The following is a 26532-nucleotide window of genomic DNA, read 5'->3' as shown; positions in this document are numbered from 1 at the left end:
TTTTCTCTCTTCATCAACTGGGTTTGTAATGGTTTAAACAGTGAAATTTATAGGCAGATTAGCATAGGTGCATAGTTATCCAAGGACTCTATTATTTACACATTGTCAGTGTTGTTTTATTTTCTTCAACACCTGCTACTCTTCTTACCTCCACTCTGTGTTAGTTTCCACCTACACCTTTCTTTTCTGATTCTATGGTTAGATTAATTATTGTACTCGTGTATTTTTGAATGGGGAAACAAAGTGCTAGTGGTTTATCACTCAAGCTCTAAGCCAAATGTGACGATTCCTAGATGCTGGCTTTTCAAATCCACAAATCAGTGGCCTTGGCTAGGCTTTCCAATTTGTTCTCCTAGACTGCACTAGTATCATTCCCTGCAAAACAGCATATACACAACAGTGTCTGGAGACCCTAGAAGCAGATATTTCTGGCTTCGGTATTTTTTTTTTAATAGGAAGAAGTAGGACTTTTAGCCATAAATATATGTGTTTCTAAAACCCTCAAATTCAGATGTTTTATCATTTCTTTTTTGTGTATATTTTATTAGTTCCAGGTTTCTGATGGGTTCAGAATATGTCCAAGTATATTTATTTATTTATTGACTGTGCTGTGGCTTACTTGCCCCATAGTTGCAGCATGTGGGAGTTAATTCCCTGACTAGGGATCAGGCCCCCTGCATTGGGAATATGGAGTGTCAGCCACTGGACCACCAAGTCCCCCTAAAATATTTTTTAACCAACTCTCACAATGGAATTGATGATTGGTTGTTGGACGGGATCTTGCTTTAGGGATATATGCCTTAGTCACCTGGAGCCCAGAACAAAGATCTGGCCAAATATTTACCCAAAGGCGTTATACCAGGGAACTTTGACCACATACTTGTTTAATCATGCCACTTAAGAGAATCAGCATTACAAATACCACTGACGAGAGCAGCGGTAGGGTAGAAAGCAGGGCAGCAGGGTTAGTTACAATACAGTGACTGTAATAATGGAGTTCAGATTCCAGAGAAAACAGAGGTGGTGGTGTGGTTGCTGTTGCTGTTGAGTTGCCAAGTCCTGTGATTCTCTTTTGACCCCATGGACTGTGGTCTGCCAGGCTCCTCTGTCCATGGGATTTCCCAAGCAAGAATAGTGGAGTGGGTTGCATTTCCTTCTATCATTTCTAAAGTTATGGCTAATCTAGCGCTGGGTTGAATTTTCATGAACACTTATCCAATCCTGGTCCCCAAACCTTCCTGAGTCCACCCGTGGGTTGATAAACTTGCTTTAGAATTCAGAGGGCTGATTGCATCTCATCAGGCTTGAAAGCTGCTAGGACTCAAATGACCTCAATACCTGTGTGGAGACTGGAGTGGGCGGGCTTTGTCTGTTGTGCTCCCCACAGTGATGGAGGAAAGAACACAGCTGACTCTGAGAGGTTTTTAATCACCATCTCTTGATGGATTAAAATGTTTTCAGCCAAGATACTGGGAAACAAGGCTTGTTTCTTCTGACCACTGTCACCAACCAGCTCATTTGTATGAGCCTGACTTCTCCATGGTGACACTATTCCCTCCACTCCCAATAGGGAGAAAACTGTTTCTTAGGAGTTGAAAAAAGAATTTGTGTTATGTATTGGGTTGGTCAAAAAGGTCGTTTGAATTTTTGCATAATATGTTACAGAAAAATCCAAATGAACTTTTTTGCCAACCCAGTATAAAATGCAGATATAGTGTATCTAAGGTATTCAAATTTCATGGAGGAGAGGGGATCAGGAAATATAAGTCTAGAAAAGTTTCCTTAAGGAGGTGATAATGAGAAAAAGGTTGAAATGCTGATATAGATTAAGTTTTGGGGGTTGGAACCCTGACTAAATCCTAGCAGTAAACTTTTTTCTTTAGTGAATTTTCACTATGCATGAGTGTGTGGCAGGAGGCAGGGAGGAAGATGGGAAATAATGTTAGGTTACATCAACAGATAATGGTTAAATACAAATGCTGCTTTGGGTTTTATCTTTGCCCCTTCTGCCTTTTTCCTTTGGACAAAAAAACAGAAAGTATTAGTCACTGAGTCATGTCTGACTCTGTGATCCCATAGAGTGTGTAGCCTGCCAGGCTCCTCTGTCCAGGGAATTCTCCAGCCAAGAATACTGGAGTGGGTAGGCATTTCGTTCTCCAGGGGATCTTCCCAATCCAGGGACTGAACCCAGGTCTCCTGCATTGCTGGTGGATTCTTTACTGTCCGAGCCACCAGGGAAGCCCTTTCTCCTACCTGATCCTAATTCTTCTTGGTGGAACTACAAGAGCTATGCCCCATGCCCACAGGACAGTACCCCACAGAATGAGGCTGGCTTTGGGGCTGGCCTGCAGGTGTACTTCAGAATTAGGATTGCTCTGCAACCAGAGTCCTGCAGGTCAAACTGTCCTGTGTGACGGTTAGAAGACTGACTTTCATGTCAGAGCCTTGCATGGTCTAAGGACACTTCTCACTGTTTTCAAGAACTTCCACCCTTCCCTAATAGTCCTCTGCACTCCTATATAGTCAGCAGTTGGTTATACTGAATGCATACAATTTAAAGTACCATTCTTTTTCCTTGGGCCATTCTGCCAGGTTACTAGCTTATTTAACGAAAGAGGCATTCTTACATAGTCCTTAATGGCGGTTTATGGGTGTAAGAGAGGGACTGATATAATGCTAGCAGGGTAATGTTCTGATACTTTATCCCAGGCCATTGTCTTTTGAGATGTGACATGAGTTGTATATAGTCCAAGTACCAAGTTTGTCTTTTTGGGGTCTATTTTAAGAGAGAGGATTATTTTGAGTTATTGTTGTTCAGTCACGCCGTCGTGTCCGACTCTTTGCCACTCCATGGACTGCAGGACTCCAGGCCTCTCTATCCCTCACCATCTTCTGAAATTTGTCTAAGTTCATGTCCATTGCATCAGTGATGCCATCCTCGGACGCCCTCTTTTCCTTCTGCCCTCAATCTCTCCCAGCATCAGGGACTTTTCCAACAAGTCAGCCATTCTCATCAGGTGACCAAAATACGCGAACTTCAGCTTCAGCATCAGTCCTTCCAATGAGTATTCAGGGTTGATTTCCCTTAAGATTGACTGGTTTGATCTTGCTGTCCAGGGGACTATCAGGAGTCTTCTCCGGCACCACAGTTTGAAGGCATCAATTCTTCCGTGCTCTGCCTTCTTTACGGTCCAGCTTTCACAACTGTGTGTGACCACTGGGAAGACCACAGCCTCGACTATACGGACATTTGTCTGCAGTTATGTCTCTGCTTTTCAACACACTATGTTTGTCATAGCTTTCTGCTGAGAAGCAATCGTTTTCTGATTTCATGGCTGTAGTCACCCTCCACAGTGACTTTAGAGCCCAAGCAGAGGAAATCTGTCACTACTTAAACCTTTTCCCCTTCTATTTGCCCTGGGGTTGGATGCCATGATCTTAGTTTTAAGCTGACTCTTTCACTCTCCTCCTTCACCCTCATCAAGAGGCCCTCTAGTTCCTCTTTGCTTTCTGCCACTAGAGTGGTATCATCCACATATCTGGGGGTGTTGATGTTTCTCCTGCCTATCTTGATTCCAGCTTGTAACTTATCCAGTCAGACATTTCTCATGATGTATCCTTCCTCAAAACACAAAACAGTATGGTTCTTTCCAAGGCTGTAACAGGAGGCTTTGATACCATGATTTATACGGACATTTAATGCCTCCCTGTCCCCAACACACACACTGAATACTCAAACAACGATAGGAGCCACTGTTTGAGCTCACAGATGGCCAGACCCCTTATACCCCTGGTTCCTAATCTTCAAACAACTCTACAAGGTTTAAGTATCACTGTTTTACTGAAGAAACCAAGGCTCAAAAAAACGTTGAAAGCCTTACTCAAGGTTACATAGCTTAGACCCAAGGACCATCCAGAACTGGCAGAACTTGACTAGAACTTGTATCTTCTCCTTTAGTCCACATAACTCTGAGGTAGGTATTATAACATCAGTTTGACATTTCAGAAAATAAAAACAATAACTGAACTTACAAGAGGTTAAAACAGGTAAAAGCAAACTATATTTCGCACCAGCTAAGGTAGCAATACTCACTCTGCGTGCAGCCTAGTGGGCTGTCCAGGGACACGATGACTGCTTCCTCATTAGGAAGATTCACACTTTTTTCCTTTCCTGTGATTACAAAGCAGGTTTTAAAAAGTGTCACACATAGGGACTCAGGATAGAGGGGACACATGTACGCCTATGGCTGATTCCTATCGATGTATGGCAAAAACCATCACAATATTATAAAGCTAATTATCCTCCAATAAAAGTAAATAAAGTGTCACACAGTAAACTGGAAGCTTTTTATCAGCACTGGCACACAGAGCACAGGGGTGGCTCCAACGGGGCAGATGCTGAAGGGTTTGTTAACCTACAAGGTGACACCCTGCATGGACTCGTCTCAGCGTCATGACCATACCGTCTGCCTTCTCATGCTTCATATGGAGAAGGGTTTAGAAAAGAAAGAACCTTGAAACCACTGGTTTCCCACAATTATTTAATTATCTCTGCACAACTATTTTTTGGTAGAATGTTAGCTGTAGAGACCAGAAATAAATACAGCTTAAGATTTGAACCATATCCCGCTGTACTTTTTCTTAGAAGCCCGAAATAGAATTTTCCAACACCTTTTGTGGTTGGAAATACTGAATTTAAATAGGATTGCAGATACAAACATGTAGATTGATGTATCTATTTCTGTAAAATGCAGCCACCATATTGGTGAAGTATGGATACTAAAATTAATAAAGTGACAAGTAGAAAAAAAAACCCCCAAATCTGGAGATATGCACTGTAGTGACAATAAGCCTTGACATAACATTAGGTACTAATAAAAGATCTGAAAAATGAGTAACTTGTTTTATTTTGTTGAGGTCTCTCTTCAGTTCACAATTTTCTGTAGTGTACATATTTAAGATGATATACTTTATTTATAATTCAACAAGGCTTCCCTGGTGGTCTAGTGATTAAGAATCCACCTGCCAGTGTGAGGTATATGGGTATGACACCTGGTCTGGGAAGATTCCACATGCTACCAGGCAGCTAAGCCAGTGTTCCACACCTACTGAACCCCAAGCGCTCTATGGCCTGTGGTCTACAACAAGGGAAGACCCCACAATGAGAAGCCTGTGTACTGCACCTAGAGAGCAGTCCCTGCTCGCTGCAACTGGAGAAAGCCCACATGCAGCAACGAAGACCCAGCACAACCTAAATAAATACATCTTTACAAAATAATTTTAAAAACATGTTACTATTACTGATACCAGTGGCAATGACATGGATAATTATTCTTTTAATTTTTAAGACGATAAAGCTGAGAAATTGGGGCTTACCTTGTGGTCCAGTCAGTAAAGAGCCTGCCTGCAATGCAGGAAACCCAGTTTTGACCCCTGGGTAAGGAAGAGCCTGTGGAGGAAGAAGTGGTAACCCACTCCAGCATTCTTGCCTGGGAAACCCCATGGACAGAGGAGCTTGGTGGGCTACAGTCCATGGGGTCACAACAGTTGGACACAACTGAGCGACTAAAAGACAACAAAGCTGAAAAATCAGAAAGATGAAAATAGTTGCATCTGACTGCATGGTTAAAGAGTAAATAAAACCCCACCCACCCGTCTTACCCTTTTCAAACAACGGCCCCATGCGCCTCTGAATTGCCATGAGGGTATATGTCTTACATTCAGGTTTGCAAACTGTTCCAAATGGTTCCTTTACTATCTGGATTAAGTGACACAACTGGTGTAAATGTGGCTGAGTTAGGAAGCAAAACAGTACCAACATCTGAAGATCTAAGAATTTACACTAGATGCCTAAAATTAAACTTTAATTCAAAGGATGATCTACTATAATCAACATTTTTTAAGGCAAACAATTTAAACAGGAATTACTCATACTGGAAAAAGATAAAAATCAATGTCATAGCACTTTATGGTTCAAATGAGAAAACTGGATACAGTATATTAATATATCACCAGAAGAAGGAAGTCTACAGTCCCCCAACACCACACACACACTGGATTCTGCTGCACCTTTAGGACTCTGGAAATGCTTTAAGCACCTTCGTCATTTGGATTCTAAGATATAAACCAAAACATACTCTCTATTGTGTGGCACCAATTAAAAACAGAAATGTCTCTAAGAATTTACAGGGCCAAGAATGTTTATTTTACATCTTTGCTGCCTGATACAGAAGAATCTATGTAGGTGAGTACTGTGACTTTTTCTTAGATCTACCAGTTTAATCAACAGTTCTACATCAAAGGTAACCACAACCACACCTGACCTGAATACGGTTTTAGGCTCAGAGAAGCTATTCATTATAAAGAGGTGGATCTGAGGCTCTTCTTTATATCCTGGATCATGCAAGTTAACTGGTCACCACGGTTGAGTGGATTAGCTGACATGGTTACCTCCCATCACTGAAGGGGTGAAGTAGGGAGGGTACATCAGCACCGTAAGGTTGTCAGGAGGAAAAGGGTACTTTTTAAAACGGCATTATTATTTAATTATGTTATTTTAAACAAATGTTTGGCTTTAAGTAGGGATGATGAAACACTTAGGCTGAAGTTGTAAATTATGGGTAGGGCTATAGACTATAAAAATTAGAGGGAGAGATAATATAGTTATAAAACAGTGCTATATAATATAGTTTTCTGTATAAGAAGGCTCTTTTCTTTCTCAGAGCTTTAAAGCACAGATCATACCACAGTTCTATGTCGGAGGTCAGCAAACTACCAAATGATTTACTATTAAACAGACTGTAAGTTGGGTTTCATGGTGCATGTATTTTGTAATAACTATTTTGTGCTGCTGTTGTACGTCAAAATTAGCCATATGCAATACGCAAATGACTGGGTATGGCTGTGTTCCAATAAAACTTACTTTTACAAATATGGGTGTCAGGCCAGATTTCAAGCAAGAGCTGTCAGTTTACTAATCCCTCTTCTAAATCACCACAGACATACCATGTGAGCCACATATGCAATTTAAAGTTTTATAGCAGCTACACAAAAAAATAAGCAGGTGAAATTCATTTTAATATTTTATTTAATCCAAAATATCCCAAATATCATTTCAACAAGTAATCAATATAAAAAGCTATCAATGAGATACATTTAAAAAAATATGTCTTCAGAACTGTTGCATATTGTACACGTAGCATCCTAGTCATTACAAGTGCTCAGCAGCCACATGTGGCTGGGCTGGTGGCTACCAAACGGCACCACATGTTCTATGTTCTGGATCTTCTGTGCTGGGATTTTTACAGCTCTCTGGAGGCTGGCAACAGTGTTGGGATTTGGCTCTTGAAAAGACAGGGGATATAATTATGCTGCCTCTGGGAGACAGGACAAGGGATTAAAGCTTTTGGGAAGAAATACGTGGCCTCAGACATTAGCAGTTGAGGTAGCCCATGATTCTAGGGCAACATAGCTAGACCAGTGATACAGTCAGACTAGCTTCACTTCCCAATGCACTGAATCAATGCTCATGCGAAATGCTAACTGCAGTTAGGAGAGCTAGTCTTCAGCACTTAGACTGTATCAGAATTTAAAGCATATATGGATGTGGAAGATGGCTGTGAAGCAAGGAAAAACAAACTTCAAAAATTAAATTGAATTTTTAAAAAGATTAAAACAATCTAAATGCTTTTTCAATTACCTCTGTGCAACATAGTATAATGCTAGTCACCAACAGTTTAACATGTTACTAAGAGGCAATCATAACCCTTATTTTAAGCCTGGAGAAGTTCTTCATTATTTAAACCCAAATTTCTAAGTGATTAAATCAACATTTCCAAATTAAGAATGGACATAACTTTTTGTTAATAAAACTTAGAGGCAAGTGTTTTTAACAAAAAATTTATTACCAAAATACAATATTAAAGTCAATACAGACAAACTCCTGTAAGGCAAAATAAATTATTCTAACATTGTACAGTATTTCCAAAGGTAGTTAAAGAAGCGCTAAGACCTTGCTTCACTGTTTATTGAACAGATAAACTGTTCTACCATGAACACAATCCTAGAGTTTTAGGCGTTAAGGCATGCAGCTTGATGTGCAGGATAATTATACAAAATGCAAATCATCCTATTTTAATAAGATACAGTGTCAGAACTAACTGCAGTCGTTACATGTCAGTGTTCCGGAAATTTTCAGACTTTGGCTATCGAAGCAATGCCGTAGTGTTACAGAATATGCATTTCTTAAAAAAATACATGTATTCATGTTCATGGATATCAAACTCAAGTTCCTATTAAATATATTTCATAGAATATTACTTAGAGCACCTTGCTGTACAATAAAAAAAAGATTAAATAAGTGTCTATGAAAACTAAAAATATAGTAAGTCTCAATAGAGAAGCCTGCTTGTCTCTGTCAAGCCAAGTACATTGCAGGAAGATACAATGTAAACATAGGTGCCCACTGCTTGCTTTGTGAGAAGAGACAAAAAAACAAATAGTAGCAAAGCCACTGATAGCTACCTCGAATAGACCGAAGATCTAGAATAAAGGCTTCAGTCAGTGTCACTACACTGCGCTGGTTGGACTCAGAACTGGAAGTCTACAGGTCAACTGGAATATAGGCATGGTACTGTTACAACACTGGGGATACCAACCATATTCTGGATTACTAGAGAAAGGGAAAATGATAGAGCCCTGATAAAATATTATTTATAATGATCAGAATGCATCATCTTCCCCCTCCCCACCTCTGCCTTATCCAGTAAGTTTGTTTTAAAAACTATGTTCACTATCAAATCTTAGAATTTAAGTGTTCAGCATGGAAAACAGATACTGAGTTTTCTATAATAAAAGATCGAGTACCAGTACATGTTATTCCTATATAAAGAGAATTCCTGCTGATTATTTTAATACCTATTTCTTCTAGAATTAAAATTGCATATTTAGTCTTCGTCAGTACTTTTAGAAATACTCAATTGTTCTTGGTGGAGACAGTTAACTTAAGGCTTGTCACAAAACTGTAATGGGAAAGTACAGAACATTTTTGGTCTATGGTTCCTCCTACAGGCCAGGAGAAAGCTTCTGGAGATATTTTAGGCTAGAGTCAGATGAATATTTACAGACTTTTGAACTTATGGGTTAATTTTTTTCCCATGAGCTAGGGAAAATTAAAATTTGTGATTCCAAATGGAAAATTAAATAACAACCAATGGAAGTGGTTTAAGGAAATGAAGAACGTTAATTTAAAAATTCATTGTTGAAATTTTGGGAATGTTTTTTAGTTATTAGTATTTTCCAAATGTAAAATTAAAGCCAAGGAAAATTTATGTAACAAAAAAATGCTTCTAAGGTTGTCAGTTTTCAGAATAATAGATTTTAATAAAGAAACACTGAGCCAGAGCCACCAGTAATGAAAAAACTGAGTGAAAACAATATAGTTATAATGGAACCATTTAAAATGTATCATTTGAACTTGAAATAAAATTTCAGTGTGTTTTACTCCTGAAAACAGGAGAAAATGAGAAAACCGATTGTATGGGGTCTTGGGTAATACAGTTTAGTATATATGAATTCATCTTCTCTTTTAAAAAGCAGATATCAGAAATGGATTAACTTTCACAAATAGATTAAAGCTACCTAAAATAAAGAGCTGCAAAGTTACAATCAATTCTGTTTGTTCAAATATCACCATCAAATGAGATTAAAAAAAAAAAATCAGACAATATTTCAAGTGTCCGGCCTCGCTTAAGTCGTTCCTAATGCTATCTGAAAAATGTTAATTCATTCGCCTCATACCTGGACTTTGGGAAGAGAATTCTTTCCTAAAATGTGTCTATGGAGTTTCCTATTCAAAAAAGTCTGTTTCAATGTTTCCTAAGCTTATGAGTCACAGCCTTAGCTCAAGAGGATGAAAAGTCAAGGTGAGAAAGAGCACCATGAAGACGGCACACTGCATGGTGGCCCGGCTGCTTTCTGATTTGTAGGCAGAACTGACATTAACAGAACAACGCATACATAAATGAGTAGGACTACAAAAGCAAAACCAAAAACTCTGTTCTCTTTACCCTTTGAAATATGCTGTAATACAACGTGTAATTAACGAGAAGATTTCAACTATCTGATGGCAAGTTTTCATTGGTTTCCCGTGTGTCCTATTGCACATCAAAAAAAAAAAAAAAAAAAAAAGCAATTTCCTGGATAGGAGAAACCCAAATGTTTTTTGTTATTAAAAGTTTTAGAAACACTCTGAATTTTTACTATATTTTAGCCACATTTGGTTATACTTCGTATGCTAAGTATAACTAAGTAAAAAACTAAAGGAAATAAAATCTCAATAGTAGTACTCATTTGAAGGGGCTTCTGAGTTTCATCCCACTTCCCCTAAATGATTTTTATTTAACAGTTTAAACTGTTTCCAAGGTCTCATGGCTAGATGCAGTTTCCTACTTTGTTGTTTCAACAGACTTTTATAGATAACAAGCTTGGTCTAGTTTAGAAGAGCAGATTAGAAGGCCTATGTAACTACTGAGAAAACTGGGGTTTCTGTCAACACTCTGAAAAGAATCTCTGAGAAGTGCACTGTGCTCAACTAGTCACCATTTTTATGAACCTTGAGTTTTGATTTGAGGTTGGCAGGAATTCACCTTTCTCCTCTTTTGCTCACAAGACATTCACTATAAATTTAAGACAATAATTTACGTTGTAAATGGTTACTTATAATCTAGATTTGGATTTAGAGATCTCTTTTCTTTCTAAAGAGTAAACTATTAATAATATATCTCAGGTTGAGTGTAGATTTATTCCTATCAATCTGACGAAAGATTTGGATTCATCATCTCAAAGCCCTGTAATAATCTATTTTTTCTTGTTGATACCAAAAACCCTCAGACACTTGCCTCCCATTTCTCACAAGAGGCCTGTCATCCATGTCAACATTGAGAATAAAGAAAACTAAGGTCTGCGTAAGACTGTGACACTTTAGTAACGGTACGTTTTGGAATAGTTCCTGAAAAGCCCCTTCTTAACTCTTTTGCTTGCATTTCTACACTATAATAAGCTTTTAATAATAAATACACTCAAACTAAGAGGTAACAGAAGGTTATTGTCAGGTTATATCTTTGCTGCCTCCTCAATCCATTTCCCCTCATTCAAAATGCTTAAATATTATTACCCCTTATCTATTTGGAATTTCTTTTATTACATTACAAATTTGGTTCCAAGGTACCATCTGTCATTTCCTCAAGAATCACACCTACTATTTCCTCTGTGTCTAGTAAGTTCCTGGACAGCACAAAGGGCAGACTGCAGTTTAAAGGAGTCTTCCTCGGCTGGCTTCCTCTTTGGATAACAATTCCATCTAATTTGTGTTTAGAGTTGTGTTGTGGTCCTTATTTAGGATGATGTTTACAATTTCACCCTCATGCTCTTTCATATGATCCAAGAGATTCTCTTTGCTGGTAGATTCAAAACCACAAATACAACAACAGAAGAGTAAAACGCAATACTCCACGCCAGGAGGGGCCAGACTGGAGTTTTTTTCTAAACTGCATGAGGTATTACTTGCAGGGCTTAGCTTCTCATTCTCGTTGGGACCTTTGACTTCATTGGGAGCCTGGGGAATCAGCTCTGAGGATGACACCAAATTTTCTGAACTTCGCGAAGTGAGAGAATCAGCTCTTCCTTCACTGTTGTTTAATACTGTCTTTCCAGAGGATTTCCCCCGAATCCTTAAAACAAAACACATCAAATAGAGTTGGTTATAATGCAGACTAGTAGATTTAACTCTAACTTCACAGAAAAAAAAATATATGTAACAGTAATTTCTTTATATATAATAGTAAAGATCGAATACCTGCCACTTTGTGAAATGGCGTCATTAATAGCCTTGTTTACTTGTTCGTAGTTGTAATTTTGGTCACTGGCATGCTTCCACATGTGAGACTTCAAAGAAGGAGGATGGCTGCACACATACCCACACAATGAGCATCTGAAAAACCGAGACGAAGGAAATCAGATGATCCCACGATTTCGTAACTGTTAAATTTGTTCTCCTGAGGACTTACTAGATATCACATTTCACTGAATCTAAGATGCCACTGATTATGAGACATACTGATATCAGAGGCTAAAATGTCCTAGTGCAGATCTCTCAGAATCAATGAAATAAAAGTATTTTACATTGTAAAGAAATAATAAGAGTCAGGACACAAACATCCCAAATTACTTTAGCTATTACAGTATTTGGAAAGATTTCTAATACACTAACATGTGAAATCTTTGCACTAAATTATTTAACCACACACATTCACAAATAGACAAAATCAATTCTCTATAGTACTTTATTTCTTAAGAAAGCAAAAAGGAATTAAATAATTTTCAACATTAACTCTGTGCTTACTTATAAATTCACAGAAAATGTAAGTAATAGTCCTGAAATGCTTCAACAATATAGATTTCATAAGTAAAACAGATACTTATCTTAAAGTTTCTAGTCCAAGTAATAATTGTTTGACATAATTGGGCACATTCAGTAAAATCTTAACTGAATAAACTACTTAAAAAAATTAACAGATTATTTTTAGAGCATGCTTATGTTTATCCTCTTTTCCTTCTGTACCCAATTCCTCCTATCATTAACATCTTGCATCAGTGTGGAATATTTGTTTCAACTGATGAACCAATATCGATACATTATTATTAACTAGTGTCTACAGTTTATATTAGGGTTCACTATGTTGTACAGTTCTATGTATTTTGATAAATGCATAATGTCATGAATCCATCATAACATCATGCTGAATACCTTCCCAACCTTAAACATCCTCTGGCACTCCACCTACTTATCCCTCCCACGCCCTAATCACTGGCAGTCACCAATCCTTTTATTGTCTCCACAGTTCTGCCTTTTCTAGAATGTTGCATATTTGGAATCATACTGCATAGAGCCTCTTCAGACTGGTTTCTCTCCCTTAGCCATTTGCATGTAAGTTCTTCCATGTTTTTTCAGAGCTTGAGAGGCCCCCCTCTCCATTGCTGAATAATATTCCACCAAGCTACCACATTTGTTACTGTTTTCTATTTGTTGTTCTTGTTCTATTATTTTCTTCTACTCTTTTTCTGCTTTTGTGGTTTTCACTCAGCATACTGTATGATTCAATGTTTCTCCTTTTTAGCATGTCAGTTATACTTATTTACTTTATATTATTGGTTTCCCTAGTGTTTGGCAAATACATTTACAGCTAATCCAAATCCACCTTCAAGTAACACTATACTGGCTTCATGGATAGCTCGGGTACATTATGATAAAATAAAGACATCTAGTTGCTCCCAAGTTTCGTCAAATATGAATAAAGCTTCTAAACATTCATGTGTAGGGTTTTCTGTGAATATAAGTTTTCATCATTTGTGTAAATACTTAAGAGTAGAATGTTTATCTTTTTAGGAAACTGCAAACATACTTTTAAAAAGTCATTATTAAATACTTAATTACCAATCTAACAAATCAGGTAACTTAACTGAACTCTTCACCACAACAACAAGAGAGTCAGCAGAGGGGTAAAAGAACCACTTTGAGACATGCCAGAACATTCTGTTCCTAATAAGGTCTCCTCTCAGGAGAAAGTATTTAACCAGAGCTTAACCTACTGGAGTTTTATCAGAGCATAACTGACCTGAGGGAAAGAAATACCCAACTCCAGGACACTCCAGCTATCTTGTCAACCAGGGGCTGGGGAGGGAGGGGGCACAGTTCACAGCCCAGAGGCACAGGATCACTAAAAAACTGAGACCTAGTCATGGACAACAGAGCGTTTTCCCTCCCTTTACTTTTAACCATCACATTTCTAAAGTCCTACTGATAGCAGAGCCTTTTACCCAGTACATCATGCCTGATTAGCAAGAAAAAAAACTATAAGACATACTAAAAGGCAAAAACCAAAGTTGAAGAGACAGAGTAAGCACAGGAACAAGAGTCAGATACAGCAGGATGTTGGAATTATTAGACTGCTGATTTAAAACTATGATTAATAATTCTAAGAGTGCCAATGAATAAAATACACAGCATGGGAAAACAGATGAGTAACAAAGCAGAGAGGTGGAAATTCCAAAAAAGAACCAAAAAGAAAGAGATGAGAACCCTACAAAATGAAATTAAAAAAATAGATAACAGAAATGAGGAGTCCTATAATGGGCTTATTAGTGGACTGGATACACCTGAGGAAAGAAATCTCTGAGCCTGAGGATATCACAACAGATAGAAACCTCCAAACCAAAAAGCAAAAAAAAAAAAAAAAAAAAAAAAGGACTGGTAAAAACAGAATATACAACTACAAAAGGTGTAATCTATGTGTAATGGGAATACTAGAAGAGAGAAAGGAACAGAATAAATTTATTTTAAACAATAATGACTGAGAAGTTCCCTAAATTAACATCAGATATGAAACCACAGATACAAGCCTCTCAGAGAACACCAAACAGGATAAATGGCAGAAAGATTACACGTAAGCCTATCAGTTTTGAACTACAGAAAATAAAAGAAAAAAGGAGCCCGAGGGAAAGATAAGCAAAGAAGAATTAAATCTAACTTCTCAGAAACAATGCAAGAAAGTAGAGTGAACTATTCAAAGTGTTGAGAGAAAAATCAACCAACATAGAGTTCTGTACCAGCAAACTTGCTCTTCGAAAGTGAGCAGAAATAAAGACTTTTTCCAACAAACAAAGTTGAAGTAATCTGTTGCTGGTGAATCTGTCTTGCAAGAAAGGTTAAAGAAGTTCTTCAGAAAGAAGGAAAATGATCAAGTTGAGAAATGTGGATCTACACAAAGAAAGGGAAAACGTCAGATAAGGCATGTTGCTGCTGCTGTTTCACTGCTAAGTTGAGTCTGAATTTTTGCCACGCCGTGAACTGTAGCCCACGAGGCTCCTCTGTCTATGAAATTCCCTAGGCAAGAATACTGGAAGGGTTGCCATTGCTCCCTCCTGGGGATCTTTCTGATCCAGGGATCAAACCAGTGTATCCTGCCTAGAGAGGAGGATTCTTTACCACTGACCACCAGGGAAGTCCCAGATTAGGTGTAAGAGCGGGTAAAATAAAAGTTTTTCATTTTAATTGATCTGAGAGATAACAGCTTATTTAAAATAATAATAGCAACAATATATTCGATTATGTATGCTTATGTATGTGTGTGAGCGCGCGCGCACACACACACACACACACACACTCTATGTATAAGTGAAATCAAAGAAGTAACGCAGATAATGGAACAGAAGAATTAGGTTATTTTATTATAATGTACTGGAGAAGGCAATGGCACCCCACTCTAGTACTCTTGCCTGGAAAATCCCATGGACTGAGGAGAATGGTAGGCTGCAGTCCATGGGGTCGACAAGAGTCGGACACGACTGGGCATTCACTTTCACTTTTCACTTTCATGCATTGGAGAAGGAAATGGCAACCCACTCTAGTGTTTTTGCCTGGACAATCCCAGGGACGGGGGAGCCTGGTGGGCTGCCGTCTATGGGGTCGCACAGAGTTGGACACAACTGAAGCTGGGATACCCATGAGGCCAGTAATGTTACTTGAAGGTGGATTTGGATTAGCTGTAAAAGTGTATGCCAAACCCTAGGAATCCATTAATGAAAAGTCAAAAAAAAAATTAAGTACAACTGATATGCTAAGAAAGGAGAGAAAATGAAATCACATCACATGCTCAATGAAAATCACAAAAGGCAGAAAAAGAGTGAAAGAAAAAAAATAGAACAAGCGCAGCAAATAGAAAATGGTAACAAATATGCAACTATGAATTCAACTATTATCAATGGTCTAAATATACCAATTAAAAGACGGAGATTGGGACTTTCCTAGTGGCTCAGGGGATAAGAATCGCCTGCCAATGCAGAGGACAAGGGTTCAATCCCTGTTCTGTGAAGAGACTCCACTGCAATGAGAAGCCCACACAACACAATGAAGAGTAGCTCCCACTCAGTGCAACTAGAGAAAGCCCGTGTGCAGTCCCAGTGCAGAGCCCAACAGAGACCCAGCACAACTAAAAATAAAGAGATTGTCAGGTTGGATCAGAAACAAGACCCAACTACATGTTGTCTATAAGAAACTCACTTTATAAAGACACATATCAAATGGATAAAGAATATCTAGAGTAAACCTAGAGGTAACATCATACTTAATAAGAAACTAAAAGCTTTCCTGATAAGTTTAAGAACAAAGCACAGATATCTTGTCTCACCATGCCTTTTCAACATCATAACTGAAGTCCTAGTTAATGCAATACAAATGTGTGTGTGTATACATGTGTACAGTTTGTTCATGTATCATCTGATTGTCTACACAGAAAATCTTAAAGCATATGCCAAAAAACTCCTAGAACTAATAAGTAATTATATCAAGATTGGAGGACCCAAGATTAATATATAAAAAAAGTCAATTGCTTTCCTATATTCCAGCCATAAGCAGTATTTGAAATTAAGAACATTTAATCCCACTTACCTTAGCAGTACTGAAAACAAAATACTTAGGTATAAAACTAACAAAATATGTACAAGGTCTGTCTTTATGAAGAAAACCACAAAACTCTGATAAATCAAGGAGTTATAAATGTAGAGAGTGTCTATATTCATGGATAGGAAGACTCAATACTGTCAAGATGTTACTTCTTCCCAACTTGATCTACAGATTTAATATTATTCCAATAAAAACCCCAGCAAGTTATTTTGTAGATATTGACAAACTGATTCTAAAGTTTACATGGAAGGCAAAAGATCCAGAAAAGCCAACACAATATGGAAGGAGAAGGATAAAGTTGGAAGTGTGCCACCACACATCCATGGAATCAATAAAAGATGAGCAGTCACCAAGGTTTGAGTCACTGAGCAGGAATAAACAGGTGGGATTCAGCTGATTTTTTTAGGGCAGTGAAACTACTCTGTATGATACTGTAATGGTAAATACATGTCATTATAAATTTGCTCAAATGCACAGAGTGTGCAGTATCAAGAGTAAACCCAAATATAAACTACAGACAGGATTACAATGATGCGTCAATACTGGCTCATCAATTCTCACAAATGTACTACTCTGGTGGGGAATGCTGATAATGGGGGAGGCTATGAATGTGTGGGGCACAGAGTATATGGGAGATCTTTGCGCTTCTGCTTGATACTGCAGTGAACCTAAACTGCCTCTAAAAATTAACCTATTAAAAATAAACTAACAGTGGGGCTTCCCTGACGGTCCAGTGGTTAAAACTCTGCATTTCCACTGCAGAGAGCACCAGTTTAGTTCAGTCGCTCAGTCATGTCCGACTCTGCAACCCAATGAACCACAGCATGCCAGGCCTCCCTGTCCATAACCAACTTCCAGAGTCCACCCAAACCCATGTCCATTGAGTTGGTGATGCCATCCAATCATCTCATCCTCTGTTGTCCCCTTCTCCTCCTGTCCTCAATCTTTCCCAGCATCAGAGTCTTTTCACATGCATCAGCTCTTCACATCAGGTGGCCAAAGTATTGGAGTTTCAGCTTCAACAACAGTCCTACCAATGAACATCTAGGACTATCTCCTTTAGGATGGGCTGGTTGGATCTCCTTGCAGTCCAAGGGATTCTCAAGAGTCTTCTCCAACACCACAGTTCAAAAGCATCAATTCTTCGGCGCTCAGCTTTCTTCACAGTCCAACTCTCACATCCATACGTGACCACTGGAAAAATCATAGCCTTGACTAGATGGACGTTCATTGACAAAGTAACATCTCTGCTTTTCAATATGCTGTCTAGGTTGGTCATAACCTTTCTTCCAAGGAGTAAGCATCTTTTAATTTCATGGCAGCAATCACCATCTACAGTGATTCTGGAGCCCAGAAAAATAAAGTCTGACACTGTTTCCCCATCTATATCCCATGGAGTGATGGGACCAGATGCCATGATCTTTGTTTTCTGAATGTTGAGCTTTAAGCCAACTTTTTCACTCTCCACTTTCACTTTCATCAAGAGGCTCTTTAGTTCCTCTTCACTTTCTGCCATAGGGGTGGTGTCATCTGCATATCTGAGGTTATTGATATTTCTCCCGGCAATCTTGATTCCAGGTTGTGCGTCCTCCAGTCCAGTGTTTCTCATGATGTACTCTGCATAGAAGTTAAATAAGCAGGGTGACAATATACAGCCTTGACATACTCCCTTTTCCTATTTGGAACCAGTCTGTTGTTCCATGTCCAGTTCTAACTGTTGCTTCCTGACCTGCATACAGGTTTTTCAAGAGGCAGGTCAGGTGGTCTGGTATTCTCATCTCTTTCAGAATTTTCCACAGTTTATTGTGATCCACACAGTCAAAGGCTTTGGCACAGTCAATAAAGCAGAAATGATGAGATATTAATTTCTTTCCCTAAAGGCCTACTATTCCAGTGACTAAAGTCAACAGACTAGCCAGCTTCTTCATATTTAACTTAGCTTGTACCTTTAAAGTTTCAGAGACCTTTATATAAAAGTTTTTTAAAATATGAAAAGCATAAAAAAGAATATATATATATATACATGGCATTATTAAAATACTACTACTGTTATTCTTTTAATCTACTATAAAAGCCTGTTTTCCAGCATTTTATTCAGGATACCTGCATTGACAGTCCTAAGTGAGATTGGTATATAGTTTTCTGTTGCCCTTGCCAAATTTAGTATCAATATTATTCTAATTTTATAAAAAGACTTTGAAAGCCTTTTTATAAAGGCTTTAAAGAAACAAGAAAAAAACTTTTATAAAAAGGTGAAGGGCTTCCCTGGTGGTGCTAGTGGTAAGGAACCCGCCTTCCAATGCAGGAGACATATGAGACGCAGGTTCAATCCCTGGATCGGGAAGATCCTCTGGAGGAGGGCATGGCAACCCACTCCAGCATTCTTGCCTAGAGAATCCCATGGACAGAGCAGACTGGAGGACTACAGTCCACAGGGTCTCTCAAAAGTTGGACACAACTGAAGCGACTTAGCAGGCACTGCCATGTTCTTCATGGGAGGCTTATTTTAGGAACACAGAGAATTTAATAGGAAATATATTATAATAAATCATTATTTGAAAGGATCGGAAAGAGACAAGTCATTTTCACTGATGTTACTGAAGGAAAATTTTTATTATGGACAACTGAAGCAAAAACTAAAGCAGGAAAGCATAATGAATCTCCATTTCTCAACTCCAGTAATTACTGACATTTTGCTCATCTTGTTTCATGTATTCCCTCAAATTGCCCTGATTTCTGCAGAAGTGGTTTATTTGAATGAGGATCCAAGTAGGATCTATACAGTTATCCCTGGGTATATGCAGGGAACTGGTCCTAGGACCTCCCATAGATATCAAAATCTGAGATGCTCAAATCGCTCATGTGAAATGGTATATATAGTACTATACTGCATTTGGTTGGCATCTTGAACTCTTAATATGTAATAATTTTTTCTTTTCCCCATCCCCCTCATGCCATTAGTATGTTGAAGACTCCAGGTCATCTGCCTCCTAGAACATTTCACAAGCTGTACTGATTACTTTCTGTTAGTGTCACATTTCTATATTCCCCACATCTTTTTTTTTTTTTGTAAGCGGTAGTGAGAGATCTAGAAAAGTTTCTAAACCTTTCACTTGACATTTGGGCTAGACAATTCTTTATTGTAGGGGCTGCTCTGAGCACTGCATGATGGTTTCAGCAGCATCACTTTCCTCTACCCATTAGGTGCTGCTAGCATCTTCTCTTCCTCTTGTGATAACCAACAGTATCTCCAGACACTGCAAAATGTCTCATCTGGGGACTACTGATGTAGAGGTTTTATCAGATTCAGGGTTAGTTTTTTCCATTTCTATTCTTTTTCAAACATAACTTCATGGGTACAGCTGTGTTCCCTACCACATTTTAGGAGGCACTTGAATCAGGCTGATAACACCTGAACCCAATTAACACTCAATAAAATTTCTCACCAAAATATGCTAGGCAAATAATGCTTCAACATGAAAAAATGTATCTACCTAAACCCCCCAACTAGCATAAAGCTCAAAGCAGAAACATCAGAAGCATTCCCATTAAGCCCAAGAACAAAGTAAGGATGGTCACTATCCCCACAGTTATTTAGAATTGGGGAGGTATTTCGTCATTGCTGTTCAGTCGCTCAGTCGTGTCTGACTCTTTGCGACCCCATGGACTGCAGCACGCCAGGCCTCCCTGTCCATCACCATCTCCTGGAGCTTGCTCAAACTCATGTCCATTGAGTCGATGATGCCATCCAACCATCTCATCCTCTGTTGGCCCCTTCTCCTCTTGCCTTCAATCTTTCCCAGCATCAGGGTCTTTTCTCATGAATCACCTTTTCGCATCAGGTGGCCAAAGTATTGGAGATTCAGCTTTAGCATCAGTCTTTCCGATAGAATACTCAGGGTTGATTTTCTTTAGGATTGACTGGTTTGATCTCCTTGCTGTCCAAGGAACTCTCTAAAGACTTCTCCAGCATCACAGTTGGAAAGCATCAATTGTTTGGCACTCAACCTTCTTTATAGTCCAACTCTCACATCTGTGTATGACTACTGCAAAAACTATAGCTCTGCCTATACGGACTCTGGTCGGAAAAGTGACATCTCTACTTTTCAATATGTTGTTTAGGTTTGTCATAGTTTTTCTTCTAAGCAGCAAGTGTCTTTTAAAAAATTTCATGGCTGCAGTCACTGTCTGCAGTGATTCTGGAGCCCAAGAAAATAGTCTGTCACTGTTTTCATCTTTTCCCCATCTATTTGCCATGAAGTAATGGGACCAGAGGCCATGATCTTAGTTTTTTTGAAAGCTGAATTCTAAGCCAGTTTTTTCACTCTCCTCTTTCACCTTCATCAAGAGGCTCCTCAGTTTTTGTTTTTTGCCATTAGTGTGATGTCATCTGCATAACTGAGGTTACTGATGTTTCTCCCAGCAATCTTGATTCCAGCTTGTGCTTCATCCAGCTGGGCATTTCACATGATGTACTCTGCATATAAGTTAAACAAGCAGGGTGACAATACACAGCCTTGACAGACTCCTTTCCCAATTTTGAACCAGTCCGTTGTTTCATGTCTGGTTCTGTTACTTTTGGACCTGCATACAGGTTTCTCAGGAGGGATGTAAGATGGCCTGGTATTCCTATCTCTTGAAGAATTTTCCACAGCTTGTTGTGATCCACATAGTCAATGAAGCAGAAGTAGATATTTTTCTGGAATTCCCTTGCTTTTTCTATGATTCAATGGATGTTGGCAATTTGACCTCTGGTTCCTCTGCCTCTTCAAATCCAGTTTGTACATATGGAAGATCTTAGCACTGACATATTGACTGCAGCACTTTAACAGCATCATCTTTTAGGATTTAAAATAGCTTAGCTGGAATTCCATCACCTCCACTACCTTTGTTCGTAGTAATGCTTCCTAAGGCACACTTGACTTCACACTCCAGGATGTCTGGCTCTAGGTGAGTGATCACACCATCATGGTTATCCGGGTCATTAAGATCTTTTTGGTACAGTTCTTCTGTGTATTCTTGCCATCTCTTCTTATCTCTTCTGCTTCTTTAGGTTCATACCATTTCTGCTCTTTATTGTGTCCATCTTTGTAAGAAATGTTTCCTTGATATTTATAATCTTCTTGAAGAGATTTCTAGTCTTTCCCATTCTATTGTTTTCCTCTATTTCTTTGCATTGTTCACTTAAAAAGGCTTTCTTATCTCTCCTTGATATTCTTCGGAACTCTGCATACAGATGGGTTTATCTTTCCTTTATTCCTTTGCCTTTTGCTTCTCTTCTCAACTATTTGTAAGACAACCATCTTGCTTTCTTGCGTTTCTTTTCCTTGGTGATGGTTTTAGTCACCACCTCCTGTACAATGTTATGAACCTCTGTTGACAGTTCTTCAGGCACTCTATCAGATCTAATCCCTTGACTCTATTTGTCACTTCCACTGTATAATCGTAAGGGATATGATTTAGGTTATACCTGAATGGTTAAGTGGTTTTCCCTACTTTCTTTAAGTCTGAATTTGGCAATAAGGAGTTTATCATCTGATCAGCTCCTGGTCTTGTTTTTGCTGACTGTATAGAGTTTCTCCATCTTTGGCTGCAAAGAATATAACCAATCTGATTTCGGTATTGACCATCTGGTGATGTTCATGTGTAGAGTTGTCTCTTGTGTTGTTGGAAGAGAGTGTTTGCTATGACTAGTGTGTTCTCTTGGCAAAACTCTGTTAGTTTTTGCCTGCTTCATTTTGTACTCCAAGACCAAACTTGCCTGTTACTCCAGGTATTCCTTGACTTCCTACTTTTGCATTCCAGTCCTCTATGATGCAAAGGACATCTTTTTTTGGTGTTAGTTCTAGAAGGCCTTGTAGGTCTTTATAGGACCATTTAACTTCATCTTCTTTGGCATTAGTGGTTGGGGCATAGACTTGGATCACTGTGATACTGAATGGTCGGCCTTGGAAATGAACTGAGATCATTCTGTCGTTTTTGAGACTGCACCCAAGTACTGCATTTTGGACTCTTTGGTTGACTATGAGGACTACTCCATTTCTTCCAAGGGATTCTTGCCCATAGTAATAGATAAAATGGTCATCTGAATTATATTTGTCCATTCCCATCTGATTTATTTCACTGATTTCTAAGACGATATTCACTCTTTCCATCTCCTGTTTGACCACTTCTAATTTACCCTGATTGATGGATTTAACATTCCAGGAATATTGCAATATTGTTCTTTATAGCATCTGACTTTCCTTTCAGTTACTAGTCAGTACAATTAGATAACAGAAAGAATATGTGTAAATATCATAAACGCATGGTTGAGAAAAGTATTTGCAGATAATACAATTATGAACCTGGCAATCCAACAGCAATTAATTACAAGTAATAAGATAATTCAATAATTATATAAAGCTAACATGCTGTATACATCAAGTTTCCCCACATAATAATACTGAAAACTAGGAAATGATCCAAGTTATAAGAGCAATAGAAAAAAAAAAAGGAATAAGCCTAACAACAAGTGTGTGTGTGTAGGCAGTCCTTGCCCTGTAATATTTCTGACATGAATGGATTTTAGTTACTATGGCATATAGTTATGAGTCTCCTAACACCACTGTTCAAATTTCAAAGTATTACTAACTGTGAGTAACTGTAGTGTACAAACTTCACTAGGAGCTCTTTGGTCCACTCTGAAAACGATAAAACAAAATATAATCAGTGACTAATCTATGTCATTTCTTTCAAAGTCTGTCAGTGATTAGTCAGTTGCTTCTATTAATTCAGTCACAGACAGCAAAGTGTGTAGTTATGTTGCCTCCTTGTATCCCAGTGATAAATTCACGTAACAATCTACAAAAATGGATGATCCAAAAAGAGAACTGGCCAACAACATGGAAGAACACACAGCAAGAAACCCAAAAGTGGTAACGGTGGAAGTGCAATTAGACACGAATGTAAATGGAGTTAGAGAACAGACAGCTGAGCAGAGGAAAGCCGATGCTGCCACTGCTGCCGCAGCTCCGCGTGGGCAGCCAGTGATCGCCAGGCACAAACAAGGAGAGCCGTGCCCAGGGAAAGTCACGCCAGGGAAAATTTCATGGAACAGAAACTCCTGGAGATGTTTCATGACAGCTAAAGAGCAAAGGATAAAATGTTCAGAGTTGACCCCTACTTAGAAAGGAGTATGGCCACTGGCCAGGGCACAGAAAAACTGCTCAGCCTGCGCTATAAGGCATACAGTGAGAACACAAGCTGCTGCTGCTAAGTCGCTTCAGTCGGGTCTGACTCTATGCGACCCCACAGACGGCAGCCCACTAGGCTCCTCTGTCTCTGGGATTCTCCAGGCAAGAACGCTGGAATGGGCTGCCATTTCCTTCTTCAATGCATGAAAGTGAAAAGTGAAAGGGAAGTCGCTCAGTCCTGCCCGACCCTTAGTGACCCCATGGACTGCAGCCTACCAGGCTCCTCTGTCTCTGGGATTCTCCAGGCAAGAGTACTGGAGTGGGGTGCCATTGCCTTCTCCGAGAACACAACCACTGTGCGAACTATTCTTGAGAAGTTTCTTGCAAAGAAATAAAACACTCATTTTCAGTGTTTCTAAGTTTTAAGCTACAGTGTACTAAGTTAATATTACTTTTAGTATTTTTTCATTTCCTTATACATCTGTAACTTACAGTAAAAGAGCTTTTAATTTTTACTTAAAAAAATAATAGAACAATTGTAGCTTTCACCATTGGGATGGCTTTACATAATTTCAGCTTGCCAATCATTTTTATGGTCCCATACTATTGGACAAACTGAGAACTATTTGTATACTTAATGCATACATGTATCTATGCATGGATATATACACATACAAAACAAGAAATGTTCACAATAATATAAATGGAGAAAACTCTGCATGCTTATGAGGGACAACAGGTGACTTGAAAAAAATGGAAGAGCCCAAACCTTATTTGTATAACGTTGTCAATTTTTTCTAAATTAATCTAGAAGCTTACCATGATCGCAATACAAATAGCAACAGAATTATTTTTAAGAGGAAACTATGACAAGCTGCTTCTGAAGTTCTTCCATGCACATATGTATTACCCAATCAAAACCTCAAACAAGAAACGGAATTATCCACAAAATCTACATACTTCAATTCCTTATCACCATTTCTCCCACAGAATTTGGAAGTTTGCATATACAATTGGAAAAATGATTTTTTTCTTTTGTGAAATGAAAAAGAGTGATATAAAGTGTCCATGCAATTTTACAAAATGATAAACCCTGGGTTCACAATAATTGCTGAAGGAGAAGACTTCCTCTATCTTAAGACCTCTTTGTGGGTTCCTCCAAGATCTCATACCTGTTCCTCCTCAAAAGAGGCATCACTTCTTTGAATTTTGTATATGATTTGTTTACTTTTCCTTAGTTTTACCTTTATGTAGACCATCCCCATGGAAAAGAAATGCAAAAAAGCAAAATGGCTGTCTGGGGAGGCCTTACAAATAGATGTGAAAAGAAGAGAGGTGAAAAGCAAAGGAGAAAAGGAAAGATATAAGCATCTGAATGCAGAGTTCCAAAGAATAGCAAGAAGAGATAAGAAAGCCTTCTTCAGCAATCAATGCAAAGAAATAGAAGAACAGAATGGGAAAGACTCGAGATCTCTTCAAGAAAATTAGAGATACCAAGGGAACATTTCATGCAAAGATGGGCTCGATAAAGGACAGAAATGGTATGGACCTAACAGAAGCAGAGGATATCAAGAAAAGGTGGCAAGAATACACAGAAGAACTGTACAAAACAGATCTTCACGACCCAGATAATCACGATGATGTGATCACTAATCTACAGCCAGACATCTTGGAATGTGAAGTCAAGTGGGCCTTAGAAAGCATCACTACGAACAATGCTAGTGGAGGTGATGGAATTCCAGTTGAGCTGTTTCAAATCCTGAAAGATGATGCTGTGAAAGTGCCGCACTCAATATGCCAGCAAGTTTGGAAAACTCAGCAGTGGCCACAGGACTGGAAAAGGTCAGTTTTCATTCCAATCCCAAAGAAAGGCAATACAAAAGAATGCTCAAACTACTGCACAATTGCACTCATCTCACATGCTAGTAAAGTAATGCTCAAAATTATCCAAGCCAAGCTTTAGCAATATGTGAACCGTGAACTCCCTGATGTTCAAGCTGGTTTTAGAAAAGGCAGAGGAACCAGAGATCAAATTGCCAACATCCACTGGATCATGGAAAAAGCAAGAGAGTTCCAGAAAAACATCTATTTCTGCTTTATTGACTATGCCAAAGCCTTTGACTGTGTGGATCACAAGTAACTGGAAAATTCTGAAAGAGATGGGAATACCAGACCACCTAACCTGCCTCTTGAGAAATGTGTATGCAGGTGAGAAGCAATAGTTAGAACTGGACATGGAACAACAGACTGGTTCCAAATAGGAAAAGGAGTATGTCAAGGCTGTATACTGTCACCCTGCTTTTTTAACTTCTATGCAGAGTACATCATGAGAAATGCTGGACTGGAAGAAACACAAGCTGGAATCAAGATTGCTGGGAGAAATATCAATAACCTCAGATATGCAGATGACACCACCCTTACGGCAGAAAGTGAAGAGGAACTAAAAAGCCTCTTGATGAAAGTGAAAGAGAGTGAAAAAGTTGGCTTAAAGCTCAACATTCAGAAAACGAAGATCATGGCATTCGGTCCGATCACTTCATGGGAAATAGATGGGCAAACAGTGAAAACAGTGTCAGACTTTATTTTTGGGGCTCCAAAATCACTGCAGATGGTGACTGCACCAATAAAATTAAAAGACACTTACTCCTTGGAAGAAAAGTTATGACCAACCTAGATAGCATATTCAAAAGCAGAGACATTACTTTGCTGACTAAGGTCCGTCTAGTCAAGGCTATGGTTTTTCCAGTAGTCATGTATGGATATGAGAGTTGGACTGTGAAGAAGGCTGAGCGCCGAAGAATTGATGCGTCTGAACTGTGGTGTTGGAGAAGACTCTTG

General features: G+C 38.7%; 1 protein-coding gene across 1 annotated transcript in view; it reads right to left on the bottom strand.

Moving 5' to 3' along the window:
• Nucleotides 1-11359: 11359 nt before the first annotated feature.
• Nucleotides 11360-26532, bottom strand: part of ZNF507 (zinc finger protein 507) — a 38363-nt gene continuing 23190 nt past the window's right edge. The window contains exons 5-6 of the mRNA XM_052656621.1: nucleotides 11855-11989; nucleotides 11360-11729 (exon numbers count right to left, since the gene is read on the bottom strand). Coding sequence (XP_052512581.1) covers nucleotides 11360-11729; nucleotides 11855-11989 — 505 coding nt within the window. The remainder of the gene's footprint in view (nucleotides 11730-11854; nucleotides 11990-26532) is intronic.

The sequence above is a fragment of the Budorcas taxicolor genome, chromosome 18, assembly GCF_023091745.1.
Source record: "Budorcas taxicolor isolate Tak-1 chromosome 18, Takin1.1, whole genome shotgun sequence".
Lineage (NCBI taxonomy): Eukaryota > Metazoa > Chordata > Mammalia > Artiodactyla > Bovidae > Budorcas > Budorcas taxicolor.
The sequence above is the reverse complement of the archived record's forward strand: the minus strand, read 5'-3'. Positions and strand labels throughout refer to the sequence as shown.